Below are 17,181 nucleotides of genomic sequence, written 5' to 3'. Positions count from 1 at the left end.
GTTCTTTTTTAAGCAATTGAACGTGAATACGAAAACATCAAAGCTAAACATCATATCTAGTCAAACCGCTACAAATACAGTATGGGATTAAAATCAGCGAAAGCTATGTTACCTTGTTTCATCGACGCTTGGTGAAACAGCAGTGGATGTTTTCAGTTCAGATGCTGAATGTAATGATAATGTAATTGATCCCAAACTTTAGACAGTCTCTCTCTGCCGTTTATGGACATATTCGTTCCGCCATCGCGCCAACTAAATTCAAAATGTACCACGCGCTATGATGTGCTTCCTGAACATTGAACAACGGTCCGTGTGAATCAGATCTCGGCGCGTGTAGTGCGCGTCATAGGAATTTAACGAGGCTTCGAGGCAGAATTTTTGCCTCGAGGAATTTTTTGAATCGAGTAAATCGAGTAACTCGATGAATCGTTTCAGCCCTAGATTGGTTGAACATTTTTTGGTCCTATGCCTTTCACAGATGACATAAATTTCTACAAATACATTTAAACAACTTAACATAGTGATTGCTATCAGGGTGTGAGGAAACTTTTAACCAGCATAACTAAAAATGTTTCAGGATCAAATAAGATACCAGTGTTTCCCATACATAGGCTCTACTTGGGCGCTGCGCCCAGGTAAATTGCGACCCGCCCAGGTAAAAAAAAATCACTTTACGAATTTCTGTATTTTCTGAACTCGACTGGATGACCCGTGTTTTGGAGAGAGAGAGAGAGAGAGAGAGAGAGCGTGCGAGAGAGAGAGCGCGAGAGAGAGGTGGGGGTCGGGTGACCGTGAAGATGATGCACGCATCATAAACTCATCATCCAGCGCGGCAAACTGGATCAACTGCAGCAGCACATACGGAGCAGCCAGGGAACACACTGCGACCAAAATGGTCGCATATGCTTATGTGCATATGTGTTTATAGCATCTAAGTTGGCTTCATTTTGCGTGCAAGCACGTTGTGTCTCTCCGGTTGAGTGTCCGTTCACGTGCTCTCTGTTTCTCAATGAATTGGGCGCGACGCGAAGCAACCTCAGTGTCACATTGTATTCTTTCATGTTTCTGAACTTGAGCAGAGTTTTACCATTAGAGGTCTTTCTTCACTGAGGACGCGGGACCCGTACGGTTCCGGGTTTATATTTTAAATGGTCAGATGGGTCCGGGTCGGTCCTAGTTCATTACTTCGGGTCCCAAGTCTGATTAATATTGTGTGTAAAACCCGAGTCGATCGGAGAACGGCCGTGAGCGCTACCGCGCTAAAGCTCGAGTGCTGTTTTAGCGTGCCTCCGGTTTCTATGGCGATAGCAACTGGCTCTTGTCACGACCACGCGCCGCTTCATTTTCTTTATCCCATTTTTTAATAATCTTACTATTAATAGACAATATCTTTACTAAAATCTAAACAGTTTGCACAGAGATTGTAGCAAAAAGCAGTGCTAATACTGAACGAGCAAAGCTCTAGCTGACTCAGGATATAAAAAACGCAAAGATGTAATGTAAAGTCTGTCATCGGGACAGCAAGTAGACTTTTAAATCTGAAATAATTAGTGGATTAAGCTTTTTTTAATCGGCAAAAGAGAAATAGAAAGCAGAAGCAGTAAAAGTGCCTATCTTATAGAAGTTATTAACATTATAACATCAGTCACATTTATAATCTATAGACCTGCACTGTCTATATAGGCTATAGTATACATAGTATTGTATACAATTGAGTTTGATAAAAGGGGTCATCAAATTGCTTCATATATCAGTGCAAAAACATAAAGGGCTCTATCTTGCACCCAGCGCAATTGACTTTGTCAGTGACGCATGTATCATTTCGTATTTTGCACCAGCGCACAGCGGGTTTTTCCCGTCACAGACGCACGTCGGCAAACTAGGGAATGAACTTGCGCTCCCTGGGTGGTTCAGCGCAAAAAAAGAGGCATGTTCCGGCGCAAACCATCCCTGATGCTATTTTGCAGTTTCAAAAAACAATTGCGCCACTGACCAGAAAAAAAAAGTTTAAAGGCAGTGGCGCGTTGCGCTTTGTTCATTATGCTATTTTAAGGGCGCATGCTTGACCATAATGTATAGGGTGCACAACGCAGATGCAACAGTTATTTTTGCAAATCATAAATTGTTACACTTAAAAATAATAATACACGAGATAAGGGGAATCATAGTGGTGAGCATTGTGGTGATAGTTTTTATTTATTCTCATGCAAATAACGATTAAAATATTTTCATAACTTTGTTGTGTGACTGTATTACGTTTATTTTATGTAAATAATAATTAAAATGTTTTCATAAGAAACCTTAATGTATATGAACTTGATTCGTAAGAGTACTTTGGGGTTGGACCTTGCTTGCGTTTCTTGGGTCCGATTTCAAAGCCCCCAAACCCTTTCAGCGGTGAGGGTGGACGCAGCGATGTCCTCTGCTGGCGTCAAGTCCTGAGGCAGATCCACCTCCCGTTACACGGAGTGCCCGATTTATGCTGGCAAGCGTGGGATTCCCCTGTACAAGGACGCCGGTCTCCTCGGCTGTGAACCGCTCCTGGCGTGCGCCTGGTAAATCCGTCATAATAATAGCAACCCGCCATGGAACTTGCGCCCTTGCGTTTAAAGGGAATGTTGGCTAGCGTTCTGATTGGTTTATTTGACGTTACGCCCAAACCACACCTATGAATAATGAACCTACTTCAGACTAACCCCTTATTGATTTGCGCCCGGCGCAAGAGTTATTTCTCACGCCGGGAAAATAGCAACAGCGCCCAAGATCCGCCCACAAACTCACTTGCGCGTTGCGCTTCGCACTTGCGTTTCAGATCGTTAAAATAGGGCCCAAAGTGTTTTCGTGGTGCTTTGACAAACAGTGTCAGCTTTGTTTATGGCAAAAAAAGTTTGGGGTGGTTAGATTAATGAACTATAATGTGAAATTAATATGAATGTTTTATAAATCAAAGTATTGTGTTGTGTCACACATTATTAGTTCTTTGTTACATGTATAGTAGACCATTTTTTGTCGGTGGATAATAATGATTGCCCTTTTCACCAGCTACCACCACAAGTAAATTTCAGATCTGTGGGAAACACTGGATACCCTGCCTTTAAACAAAAAAAAAACGTGATCACGTGTGATGACTGCCGGTGTCGATGCTCCTGTATGCAATTCTGATGTGTGATCCCAAATGTCTGAGAAACATATATGAACTATTCACGCTGTTAAATAGATTTAAAAAGTGTTGCATTGTGCGGACGTGTACGCGAGCAAGGCGGACGCAGGAAGAAAGAATACCGTACCTTTAGTTTGCTGTGTCCTAAGCTTTGACGAAACCTGCTTGCGCTCCAGTGAGGCAATGCTGTCATTGTTTGTAATGCATGACGAGAAACGGATGTACCTTCCTTTAAGTCTAACGTTACACAAAAGGAAAATGTTTCTGCACATTTCTGTCATTTGCTGATTAATGAAACAAAAACCTAGCATTTAAAAATTAGTGACATTCTGCGTTGAACAGTAAATAAAATTTGTATGCTTGGATTCTGTGATTCAATCCACGTTTAACGCATCATGGAAATCATAGGGCCCTACGACTTCAATGTAAAGGGAATGTGTATGTAGATCGAAATGGCTCATTCTAAGTTAATAAAAACATAAAAGTTCATTATGTAAAGTCTTTACACACCACTGAAAATATAGTTATATTATATACCGCGGGTCTGTTGAATGCTGTATTCTGATTGGCTGAGAAATGTTCAGTGGGTATGCATTCATTTCTGATAACCGCACACCTAACTTGTCAAATGTCTTAAAAATAGGCACCAGAGCAATGTTTGTGGTAACCGTGGTATAAGAGGAATAATTGACTCCAGTCCTTTGAATTATTTGAAAATAATGCACACCCGTGGTGTAATGGCATTGCACTATGGGTGTGCATTTTTTTCTTTTAATTCAATGGCCTGTCGTCAATTATTCCTTACGCCAGTGCTTCCCAATCCTGGTCCTCGAGGCCCCCCTGCCAGAAAGTTTTAGATGTCTCCTTATTTAAAACACCTGATTCAACTTATTAGCCTCCTTCCAAAATGGTAAACATGTCTCCCTAACAAGCTGATGAGTTAAATCAGGTGTGTTGAATAAGGAGACATCTAAAACTTTCTGGTGGGGGGCCTCAAGAACCAGGATTGGGAAGCACTGCCTTATGTATTTCTGTCAATAGATCTTCCTAAAATGTACACACTGCACCTTTAAAATGTATGTTTTTTACTTTAGTAATATTATAGGTACACCCCAGAGAACGTAATAAAATAAAAAAGCGATGTTATGACCCCTGTAATTGATTGATAATAAAAGTTTTTCTTTCACTTGATAAAAGTACTGTGCTAAAGCTTACAATCTACAAAAGTAAATTTGAAAAGTGAATGTGTGACATGTTTTTTAAGTATGAAACGCATACTCGAAATGTGACCTCTGCATTTAACCCATCGTAGTTAGTAGTGAACAAACGCACTGCAAGTCATGAACACACACACACAGCATTTGGGGTTAAGGTGTCTTGCTCAAGGGCACCCGTCACTTCCTGCCGGCCATGAGACTCGAACCTGCAACTCTCGGGTTACAAGCTTGACTCTTCGACTCGGCTCTGAGTGCCCATTATTTGTACATTTATTTCCTACAAATAAATAAATGTATATATTTATATATGTACATCAGTCTCCTGTTGTCTGTGTAACTGTAATTGTGTAAATACTACACCTGCATTATTGTGAGACCCCACTAGATGGAGTCACAAACATGCCAAACACTTTGAAGCCAAATTCCTGTGAACAAATGGTACAAATGAGTGTCCATGACTGTACAATTGTTTGTGTTAACTGTAGTTTTGTGAGCATGTGTTGAGGCAACGCCCGGCTCTTAGTAAGTGGAAGAATTGTGCGTGCAGTGAGTTTGACTGTTGAACTCACAGACTGTCCCTCTCTGTTTCCAGCTAAAGACGAGGAAGATGAAGACGGCGTTGTGGTCGATTTCCAGTGTTATAGCAGTTTTGGAGTGAGATTCGACTGTGAAAGTGTGGATTTCACTGATAAATCATGGCTGCGACCACACCCACATTGGCGCCGCCTCCCAAAAAGAGCAGAGGAAAACAGGAAATTGAGACTCTACAGACAGCCAATGAAGAGCTGAAGAGCAGATTGAGTGATGTACAGAATGAACTGCAACAGGAAAGAGGAAAGGTACGTTCATTACAGAATGGATTAAATTCTGGATTTTTTTTAAATCTGCAAAATCTGTAGGATTGAGTGTTCATACTGTTATTATGCAAGTAATGAAATCTGATCTGTTAGTCCAGACATTGTAGTCTAATATCCTGCATGACATTTGTTGCCATAGTAACGATTTACACACCATCCCACACTGTGGTGTTGAACTCATGAGCCGCACGGTACATCATACATAGGTTTATTGGTAAGGCTAAGTATTTATGCATTTGGAAAGTTTACTACATGGAAGTGATATACACAATTCATAGGATACAACTCTAGACAATAGCTGTGTGCTGTGTATGCTGTTACATTAGAGAGCTGTAGGGATGAGGTATTTTTGTTTGCCAACCCAGATGTTAGCTTCACATGGGTTCCATCGACAAAAAGTAGAGGAAGATCTTAACATAAGCTTTTGGATTATTGTAAAAAAAAAAAGCTCTGTGATCAAAAAAGGTTATGATACTAACACAATTTGTCCGACAAGATAAGCTTCACAAATTAACACTACTTTTATGAATTTTTTGTCAAAGGGCCAGATTTACTAACAGTTTGTGCCAGCGCAAACCATAATTTTGGCGTCTGTAATTTTTGGACTGTCAGCATTTACTAAAGACATGCAGTGGATAATTAGCACTGTAAAGGTGTGGTCTAGTTATTTTTGCGACTGACCTTATTGCATATGCATTTCTAGGAATTTCCCTTTCAGATGCCAGTTTTTTGGGAGGAGATTATTTAAATGATTCATGCAACGTGATTTACTAATGTGTGCATGTGTGATATTATTGGTATTTGGGCCTTTATTTAACATTGAAATAAGCATGTCTTAAACCATTTTGTGTTTGAAATGGCTGCAATTGTTAACTAACTTTTAGGAGGAGGCATCACAGAGATCAGAGAGTGTGTGGTACAAGGCAGATTTTTTTTATATATGTTTCAGTTTATTTGGAATGCCAGAGGAACATATTATTCAAATATTGTTTGCAAAGCCATGTTTATTTTTATTTGCTGGAGGAAATAAAAGAGGAGTAACTAGGAGAAGTCACACAATACCAAGTGTTTCAAAGCTTTTTAACCTTAATTTTCTGTCCTCCAGCTCTTTTCAGTGAACTATGGCTTTAACCCCACGCTTTTTCAGCTGCGATGTCCGTGGTGCTGAACTCAAGCACATCAGGCGTAGATCACCCGCACCTGCAGGGGCATCAGCTCTGCTTATCTGCGACCCTGAACTAATTTGCGCTGCTCTTCGTAGATTGCGTTGGTCATTATGGAACTCATCTGTTGCGCCTGTGTTATTTTATTTGCACATTTTTAGTAAATAACCCGCAGATATTACCACTTTACTTTTTTTTTGGGATTGCGCTCTCACGCTAATTTGCCCTGTTCAGTTTATTTGGCCCTAAATGTGTTTTCTCGAAATATTGAGCTACATCTTGGACAAACTACACCAGTCTCTCAACATCATCACCATCAACCTTCCAACAACTTTTTAAAAAAACTTCCCTGAAATTATATTAATATCTTATTTGTGAATTGTGCCTATGTTGTGTTGTTTTTGAATTTTTTTGTGTGTGATTGCTTTAAAGTCCTCAACAACATCTGTATTCCTATGTACGCTTTAGCATTTTGTTTCCAACCAACCTTTTTACTCATAGAATAAAACCAGAAAATATCTTGAGCTTGTGTTAACCCAAGGTCTTATTTAAGAACCCCAGCTCTCTATTCACATTACATCGCCAAATAATGATTTGACCAATTAGACTGAAACACATTTACAAAATGTTATATTTTAAACGGGTTTCACTCCACATGCAAATACAATTAAATAGATTTGAGTTGGATGTGCCAAGAAAACTTTGACTGCCTGTCTGAACAAAGCCTTATTTTCTGCCTTATCCAACATGATTTTCTGTCTGCTTGTCATTGTTAGTCAAAATTATTTGCTCGTAAGGAGCCTTATATTACGAAATTCAGCACCTGACCCAGTCAGAAATTCCAGGGATTGCTTGATGTTATAAAAGAGAATTTCCCACAGTTGTGGAAAGAGTCGGAAACAATGGAAAAGTAGAGGTTTAAGGGTGTTAGTGGGCATAAATACTGATAATCCAATGAAGCAAACTTGTTTTTAGGCCAGATTTATCAAATATTAGAAACTGAGGTTTAAAGAGTAACAAAACCCTTTTTGTTTGCAACTTTGGTACCTTTCATTCTGTTCAAAGCCCTTTAGGAAGAGAGATCTGACCATGGAAACTCAGCCGTTACGTAATTCATGAAGACTTCAGTTAGTTCCTGGAAGCTCATAGTGAGCCATTGAAATACACTGAATTAGAGGCAAAGAGCAGTGATTTTTCTCAATAAATCATCAAGAAATGTAATGATTTAAAATATTTACTATCACATCAATATGTTTAAGTAGTATTTTTATGTAGTTACATCAACCATGTTTTTTGACTATTTAAATCCCCTAATATAAAAATATTACTATGGTCAGCTGCTGGTTTGTGCATTGTTAACATGTTTTACACTGCACCCAACTTTAAAACTTTAAAATGCATCACACTGTGTATTTAGTACAGTAAGCTTATAATGTTTAGGCATGTTTATAAGGTAGAATTGACTGTGTGCTGTGTATAAATCTCATAACGATTTGATTTATAAATATACAAAGAACAATATTTAAAAAAAGATGAATCCTTTATTTAATTTATTGTAAATTATTATAATACCCCTGGCTCAGTGTTGTTTTCTTTTTGTTGTTAATATGAACATGTGATGGGGGATGCCATCTTTATCACTTTCAATAATTATTAATCCCTGAACGTATTAATATATGCATTTTATTAATAAGTTATTCATCTATTAATTGATTGCATTTAATTTAATTAACCAGCAGAATCACAGTGCCAAAAACACTTTACCCACTATGTACCGCCATTGCGTTTAATAGCCTGTATCTGAAATTACACAACAATGGATAAATCTGCATTAAAGAGGACATTTCACAAGACTTTTTTATGATGTCAAATAAATCTTTGTGTACCCAGAGTAGGTTTGTGAAGTTCTAGTTTAAAATACCATATAGATAATTTATTATTTACTTATTGATTTAGCTGACGCTTTTATCCAAAGCGACTTACAATTGCTATCTATAACCCCATTCACACAGACCTTTGGTCCCAGAAAATACCCGTAAAATTGCCAGACAAGCGTCTGTGTGAACACAACCTCGTCCCGTAAATCTTCTGGGATCCTTGCCGGAAAGAGGACCTAGTCAGATACACGGAAAACCCTCTGTGTGAACAAGAAGCCGAAAAAATGCCGTAATGGGTGTGTCGTAGTGAGGAAAAGTTATGGTTCAGCTCCTTAAAACGAGAGATAACTTGCATATAAACATTCACCATGAGAAATGTTGCAAACTAGATTGAAGCAGTTATCAGGAAATTATAAATGAGACGCATAAACAATGACGCACGTGCCGTAGTGAGGACGCGCATGTCATGGCAACATATGAAGTTGGTTCAACTCTTTAACATGAGGGATTTACAACATTCACGACGAGAAATGTCAGCAAACTGGACTGAAGCTGATATCAGGTAAGTTAGCTCGTCACTTACTGTGCTGAAGCGGAGATCATTCAGCAGCATAAAGGAATATCGCGTCAGGTGCTCATTTGAGCTATAATAAACGAAAATACCCGCACGTCATTCCAACAAGATATATCATTCAGCTTCTCAAAATGCGGGTTTTAAATGCATATAAACAATCACGATGAGAAATGTCTGAAAACTGTATTAAAGCAGAGATCAGGGAGCTCGTCAAATATCCACTCAGAAGCTGAGATCATTCACCAGCATTAGAACGGCGCGTCACATGCTCCTTTATAGTCCTATCATAAACAAAAATGCACGCGAGTTTCTGGAGAGAGAATTATAAATAATATGCAAACTTCAGACGCTGCGTAGAAGAGAGGGCAGGACTCTCAACAGGTCACGTGTCTTTCCGGGACCATCAGATGCCGGCTAATCATGTCAGTGTGAATGAACAAAAAATCTTAACGATTCCGGAAAAAGGCGAGTGTCTTATCCACTGCACAATCACCACCCCAATTTTAACTTGGTATAATAAGGTGTGAGCAAGAATTTGCTGTTTTTGGATGTGTCCTTTAAAATTCAAATGATTTGATGAAAAGCAAACACTGGTCACATTGAGAGTGTTTACATGCACAGAATAAGCGGATAACTATTAAAAATCTGCTTATTATAGAAAACTGTTTTCATGCGTTTACATGCAAATCAATAAACCGGCTATGCAGTCAACTGCGTTTAAATGGGACTTGGAGAATTATCAGTTTTCTCGCAGGCAGTGACGTCACCACCTATTATAGTACATAATAGTCGATCAAAAAGTCACTGACATATCTGTCTTAAGCTGTACTGTTGTATCTCTCCTCGTGTCTGCAGAACCTGTAAATGTAACATGAGCTTTTATTTTCACAGTTTCTCTGCCAACTGCTTTAGTCGAGCGGAGACTTTTATGCGTTACCTTGCGCTTACTTCTGCGTGTGACGTTTAGCTTTCATACGCGGAGACATGCGCACATGGACAAAACCGTGAGAAAGCAGGTTAAGGTGTTTACATGCCACGCAAAAATCGGCGTAATGAGCAAAAAACCACCTGTGCCGATCGGTTTTTGCTTACGCTGTTTATTGGCTTTCCCCGATTAAAGAAAACCACTTTACGCGTTTACATGACCCCACGTGTTATCAGTTTATTAAGCATAATCGGCGTAAGACTGTGCATGTAAACGCACTCAATGATGGTGGTTGTGCTGTCAATTAATCTGTGCTTTTGTGCTCTCTCTCTCTCTCTCTCTCTCTCTCTCTCTCAAACATGGAAAAAGACAAATTTCTATGATATGTCCCCTTTAAGAAAATTATATTTTCCTTTTAAAGGCTGTTCGTGGTGTGTTATGTGTTGCTAATGTTATCCTCAGCCTGTCCTAGCCTGACCTGTTTTCTTCTAACATCCCCTAAATGGAGTTATTTAATGAGAAATAATCCAATAAAACGCTTTGATGTACATAGTGATTTGATCCCCATGTAGTGCTATTATACACTCTAATCTTTAAACATTTTAGGTCTTAAAACTTTATTTAAGTTTATCACATTCAGTCTTTTCTGCGGCAGCTCTATGGGGCTGACAGTAACTTCCAGGAACTCTTGAGAGGCTCCATGATCCGCCATTGCTGTAAAAAAAACCTCTTGCATTGTAGGGTAATGGCGTTGACACAACTCTCTACCTAAAGGGCTCTGAATCCGTTCAGTTCATTTCAGGATTGTTGTATGACTTTTTCTTTCTTTCACAAGCACAAGTAGGCATTGTCCGGTTACCGGTTTCAAGGTATACATAGGTTATAAAGAGTCAAGGTTTCAAAACCACAAACATTTTCTGTGATACCGTTTCCAAAGGTATGAGCTGTGTTTACACAAAATGAATTAAAGGGGACATATTATGAAAATCAGACTTTTTCCATGTTTAAGTGCTATAATTGGGTCACCAGTGCTTCTATCAATCAAAATGTGAAAGAGATCAACCCAGTAACTTAGTTTTGGTAAACCATTCACTACAAGCATGTGAAAAAATTGGTCATTGTAATTTGGCTCCTATTGTGATGTCAGAATAGGATAATACCGCCCCCTTTATCTGCACTATCCAACCACAGCACTCCCGTTTAGTGCAGAGAGAAAGAGAGAGAAAATAGTTCACAGCACAATTGAGTTTCAATTACAACAAACCACCATCATCGTGATCAGTGTTTGCACTTCATCGGCTCATTTGCATTTTAAATGACACACCCAAAAACGGCACACTTTTGCTCAGGCCGACAAAGTGGCAATTTTAACATGCTGTAATTAATTATCTGTGGGGTATTTTGAGCTAGAACTTCAATTACACACTCTGGGGACACCAAAGATTTAATTTACATCTTTAAAAAATCTCATAATATGTCCCCTTTAAGTAATGTAACACATTGATGTTTACGTTAAATACAGTATATATTACAATATATATATATATATATATATATATATATATATATATATATATATATATATATATATATATATATATATATATATATATATATATATATATATATGAAAGAATATTATAATATAAAGCCTTTGTTTTTACCTGGCATACATGTTGTATGTTGCTTAAAAATAAAATGGATTGTGTCCAGTTGAAAAGTTGTTGTTTGTATAAGCAGCCATTTCAAAATAACTAGTGCTGGGCAAAGATTAATCGCGATTAATCGCATACAAAATAAAAGTGATTTTTTGCATAATATATTTTGTGTATACTGTGTGTAATTATTATGTATATTTAACAACACACACACATACATATATTCATTTCAGAATTATATATATATATATATATATATATATATATATATATATATATATATATATATATATATATATATACACACACATGTAAATGTTTCTTAAATACAAACATGAATGTGTGTGTATTTATAGATACATTATAATAACACACAGCACACATATATTATGCAAAAAAATCACTTTTATTTTGTATGCGATTAATCGTGATTACTCTTTGCCCAGCACTAAAAATAACACATTTTAGTGTGGCATTGGTGTTGGCAATCATACCACCAAAATCTCATACCGGCCCATGCCTAAGTGCAAGGCTTTGCCGAAAATTCACAGTTTTAACATAATATTTTTGTTTAATAAAAGATTGCCATTCAATGAACAGTGACTTTTATTCTTCTTTAAAAGCACCAAGTACTGTATGTCTATAAAAATTGTGTATATAAAAGTTGTTAATATTAGTTATTAAACTAAAATCATTTCCTATGCCATAGCTTTAAAATGTAATTCACACTTGGTTTTTGATGTTTGGACCAAGTATGGGAAGAATGTGGGAATTGTAAGTGAACAGTAGGGAAAATATTTAGTGAATAATGTTGTGAATCTAAAAGGTTGATAGACCCTGATCACTTGGGGCAGTCGTGGTCTAATGGTTGGAGAGGTCACTGGTACGAGGCCCATGGCCGGCAGGTAGTGACTGACGTGCCCTTGAGCAAGACATGTTTCCCACAACGACTGCCCATTGCTCCGGTTGTGTGTTCACTTTACTCTGGGTTGATCACATTTCCAGTATGAGATCCCACACTTAACTTGACAATTGACATTTTTTATGATATTTTTTTAACATTTAACATCTAACTCTTTTTATTAAATAATAAATCTGCATTGTCTGTCGTCCTCTAGGTGGGTAAATTGCGGGAGAGGCTGCAGGAATTGCGCGGGCAGCGTGAGACCGAGCAACACAAGCACTCGGTGGCTCTGACTGAACTTCGCGTCAAATTCCACGAGGAGAAGCAACGGGAGGTGGCGGCCGCACGAGAGAGCCTGGCTCGGCAACACGAGGCCGAGCAGGCACGGGCGGCCCGTCTCCGAGATACCGAGATGTCCCGGCTGCAGGCGCTGGTGAGTGTTTTACGGGACGGAGCCAGCTGCGAACTACGGAACGCCCTGAAGGAGGAGGCGCGAGAGGAGGCGCGGAGGAGCTACGAGGCCGAACGGCTCAGGCTCACGCAGGAGCTGCAGGAGGCAAAGACGTCACGTCGACAGGCAGAGGAGGCCCTGGCCAATGCCGTGCAAGCAGACAGGGCTAAAGCAGCCGATCTCAGAGTGGCCCATCAAGCTCATCAGGATGCGATCACGAGAATCAAACGAGAGAGCGAGAGGGAAATCAGGAGACTGGTGAGATGGATAGAGTTATTTTAAGTCTCACTTTAGTCAAGAATTTTATCATTTAAAATGCATCTTTGAGCAGCATAAAGCATATATAAATGTTTAACTCTTTCCCCGCCATTGACGAGTTATCTCGTCAATCTGCAATACCGCTATTATCCACCAGGTGGTGCTCTTCCGCAACTTATAAAACCCGGAAGTATTGCCCTAGGGTAAACAGCTGTATGTCCGTGTATGTTTTAAAGATCGCTTTGCATCTGATCTCTATCAAAAGTCCTTCACAAAAATGGAATTATCTCAGCTTTTTGCTCAAAATTTGGTGTTTTTGATGAAACCTACACATATTTGAGAGGTGATAAAAACAGAACACATGAAGGTAGGATAAAACAGATAATTTTTTTTGAAAGCAGAGGGTCTGTTCTTTTATTTAATATATTCTAAGTTTATATATTTAAAAAGGAGCATTTTCTGGAAGGCATTAAACTTTTGTGAAAATCATGAAAAATGCTGGCGGCGAAAGAGTTAAATGTAACTCTTCACCCTTGTCTCATTTAGTATATGCGGATCTATGAATATTCAAATTAGTAACCGCCTCCACTCAATCGCACAGCTCGAATACCATGGCTATCAATATGCTTATTGCATTTTTCAAAAAAGCTAGCAGCTAGCTGTTTTTTTTCGGCGCTCAAGGCCAACGCTTGGTGGTATCAAAACAGAAGTATCACAGGAACCAAAGCGCTCGGCTGAGGAAAGCTGAAGGTTGGCTGAAATAAAGCTGCCAGTTGGCGTTCACCTGGCTTTTTTTAGCTGAGTAAAAAAGCTTTGGTGTGTCCCGCCACTTAAGCGTTGATGCTGCATTTACGTGTGTGAGCAGCACAGAAGCAGCAGTGCTGTGAACATTTCAGCGCCGGGTCTATGAGGCATCTAGCCTGGTTAGCCAGACCTACATCAAGATGTAAGGTCTGGCAACTCTTCACACAAACGGCTCAATGCAAGGGGCGGGATATAAGGTTGTCCCTCAAAATGCCTCTGCACGCAATAGGATAGCGCTATGACGGATCAGAGCAACAAAGAAGGTGACGTAGTTACCGTAACCAGTCGGCAAAACTCCAAACACATCTTTCTTTTTTAAAAAGGACTTCAGTAGGGTTTATTTGCTCTTCTCTCAAAGAAAAACATAAGTCTAAGTCCTCCAGAGTCGCGGCCAAAGCCGCTTCAAAAGATAGCTGTTCGCCAGCAGCAGCAGCCATTCTCTGTTTTCAAGTAGGAACCGTTGCAGCTCTGTCGTCATCATGTTAAGCCCGCCCCACAGACGATACACACGATGTGATTGGCCTGACCAAATTTTGGTTTTTGGACCGGTTAAGTGTATTGTGAGTGCCTAGACTAAACCCTGGCAGCAAATATATTTTGCGGCCGCTAGGGTGCGTCTAGATTTCTAGGCTATGAGGCATCCAAATGTAATATCAGGGTTCCCATGGGTCCTTAAAATCCTTGAAAGTTTGTGAATCTGGGAAAAAAGTTCAAGACCCTGGGAAGTTTTTGAAAATATACATACATAGATACAGGTCATTGAAAGTGCTTGAATCTATTTTATGCAAGAAAAAATCCATATTATTCCCTGTGTAGTGTAGGATAATTTTATAAAAATTCTAAACTTTTTAAGCACACGTGCTAAACTGTTCACTTTAAATGCTTATATCTTCTGTATGCCAATGTTGATTCATACCAAAATGCTTTTTTGCATAGTTGTGTTTGACACATGAAAGCCTCTCGGGTTACGTATGTAACTGTTGTTACCTGAGAAGGGACCGAGGCGCTGCGTCTCCCTTGCCATACTTCCTGCATCTCTATAACGCTGTCTTTAGCAATATTTCAGATATCGATATACTTCCTGACTCCCGTGTCACCCTGTCTTTGTTGTTAAGCCTCACCATTGGTTGAATTTGATATACACATTCAGACGCACTTACCCCTGGAGGCATCCCCAATGTGTCACCGCATTGACGCAGCACGAGTTCCCTCGAAAGGGAATTGTAACAATGTATCTTAAAAGGTAACACAATGTAACCTGCTCTCACTTGAAATGTGTCCCCACATTTAGTCCTTGAATTTGAGGGTATTGCACCTGGAAAGTCCTTGAAAGGTTAACTAAGGTGTGGGAACCCTGTAATATCTATAACTTGAAATACTGATCCGCGCGCTCAACTGTGTTGATATGATTGGGTACATGTTTGTGACCATTGAAACTAAGGGGATTTTAAACCGCGGGAATGAGACCGTCTCTAATTTTATGGAGATTATACTCAGCAATGGTGTTAAATGATGAATTTGCACATGGCATGTCTTAAACATACCACATAGACATATAAACAACAATTAAAACCTGATTTTACCTTAAAAGGTTTGTAAAAGTATGGGAGTATGATTGCAAAGCTCGGGAATTTTGGAAATATTCCAAGTTGGAAAGTTAATAAAATGAAATTATTTGTAAATTTTGACAAACTGTATCACACAAACATTAGCTTCATAGACATCTGACTCATATGCATACGAGTGCCACAATGTCCATATATTCCCGTGTTTTTTTTTTTCATGAAAAGTTTCAAAGAATTGGGAGTTTTACACTAGGACTGCACGGTATTGGAGGAAAAATGTGATATGCTATAACATTCTAAACAAAGCAATGTGATAATGCTTTAAATTTGTTTAATCAAATTAATTATTTAAATTGTATAACCAACAATCCATTTCATTTAATTGTTTATTTTTACAAGGACAATGCACAATTAAAAGTAAGTGCACCATAGTTAGTCAACAGCTTGTCAGTCTCTCTGCATCTACTATTCTACTTAAAACTTTGGCTATACATAACTTTTTTAAGTATTAAAATCACTCAGTTATTGCAATCCATTGAGATGTGCATATTGCGATATCCATTTGCAATAGTGATATATCTTGCGGCCCTTTTTTACCCCAATTAAATAAATTTTTATTCTACAGCACCTAAATGAGAGCTGTGTTATTTAAATGGCACTAGCGGCAGCAGGTGAAATTGCCAAAATATTCATTTTGAAACGGGTTTCCCAAACGATCCCTTTCTATTCTCTACAGATAGTCGTGCCCCAAATTCACGCACTTGTTTCCCTCATGTCCCTGTGATGTTATGATCTATGTTTTTTTTGTCCCATATGTCATCTCCCTGACAAAAACCATACGCATGATCATTTAAAATATCTATCTGTAATGATGCTTGCTAAAAATTAAATTTTTATGCATTCCTAGAAATGTTGTCGTTATGTTTGATTTCTACCTAAAAACCTTATATCAATGGTGTAGATTTCTGCTATCAGTGCACTTGGTAGGTCCAAAGGGATGAAATTTGGTCAAACCAACAACACGTATGTACTGTATGTATATTAGATGGAGGAATTAAGGAGCAGAGATCGTGTGGTGCAGTCTCTGGAGAGAGAGCTGGGTGTACAGGCGGGCCAGACGCAGCGTCTGCTGCTACAGAGAGAGGAATCAGATCGGCATCATGGGAGTCCAAAAAGAGAGGTGGCACCTGCCCTCGGGGAAAACACAGACTCTCCTGTTAACCAGGTCTGATTATAATCTTTTTGCCTGAATCTCATTCACAGAAAATTACAAAAATGTCTCAGACCTTTTTCTTATCAAAGAAAACCGTGTTTATTTGTATATGTTTACAGGAAGTAGATGAGAGGGACGTCCGCAGGTTTCAGCTGAAGATCGCTGAGCTGCAGTCCGTTATCAGGAAACTTGAGGACAGAAATGCATTGCTATCAGATGAGAGGAATGAACTGGTACATACACACAAACTCTCAAAACAAACCAGGGGCATATACAAACACATAGGTTCATGGACGGGGCTTTTCCTAGTCCCACACTTAAATGCATGTTTAAACTGCCTTAATTTAAAAACATTGTACACTGACATATCTTAACATGTAGGCTTTTCAGTGCCATTGTGTTGTCTCAAGATGCACCCCGGGATTTTTTGTGCAAGGTATGTTTGTAAAATGTACTAATATAACTAAGGCCTAGTCTTGGACTACAACAAACACATGGATTGTAGGCAACAGTTAACTTCCTGGGCCGTTTGACATGGTCTGGTTTGGTAAAATA

At 38.9% G+C, this 17,181-nt stretch overlaps 1 protein-coding gene across 1 annotated transcript in view; it reads left to right on the top strand.

Moving 5' to 3' along the window:
* Positions 1-17,181, top strand: part of jakmip1 (janus kinase and microtubule interacting protein 1) — a 63,024-nt gene that overhangs the window by 8,482 nt on the left and 37,361 nt on the right. Inside the window, exons 2-5 of the mRNA XM_065268033.2 lie at positions 4,970-5,216; positions 12,550-13,044; positions 16,459-16,638; positions 16,746-16,859. Coding sequence (XP_065124105.1) covers positions 5,073-5,216; positions 12,550-13,044; positions 16,459-16,638; positions 16,746-16,859 — 933 coding nt within the window. The 5' untranslated portion in view covers positions 4,970-5,072. The remainder of the gene's footprint in view (positions 1-4,969; positions 5,217-12,549; positions 13,045-16,458; positions 16,639-16,745; positions 16,860-17,181) is intronic.

Source organism: Paramisgurnus dabryanus, chromosome 16, assembly GCF_030506205.2.
Source record: "Paramisgurnus dabryanus chromosome 16, PD_genome_1.1, whole genome shotgun sequence".
NCBI classification, from domain to species: Eukaryota; Metazoa; Chordata; class Actinopteri; order Cypriniformes; family Cobitidae; genus Paramisgurnus; species Paramisgurnus dabryanus.
This window is presented reverse-complemented; position numbering and strand designations above follow the sequence as displayed.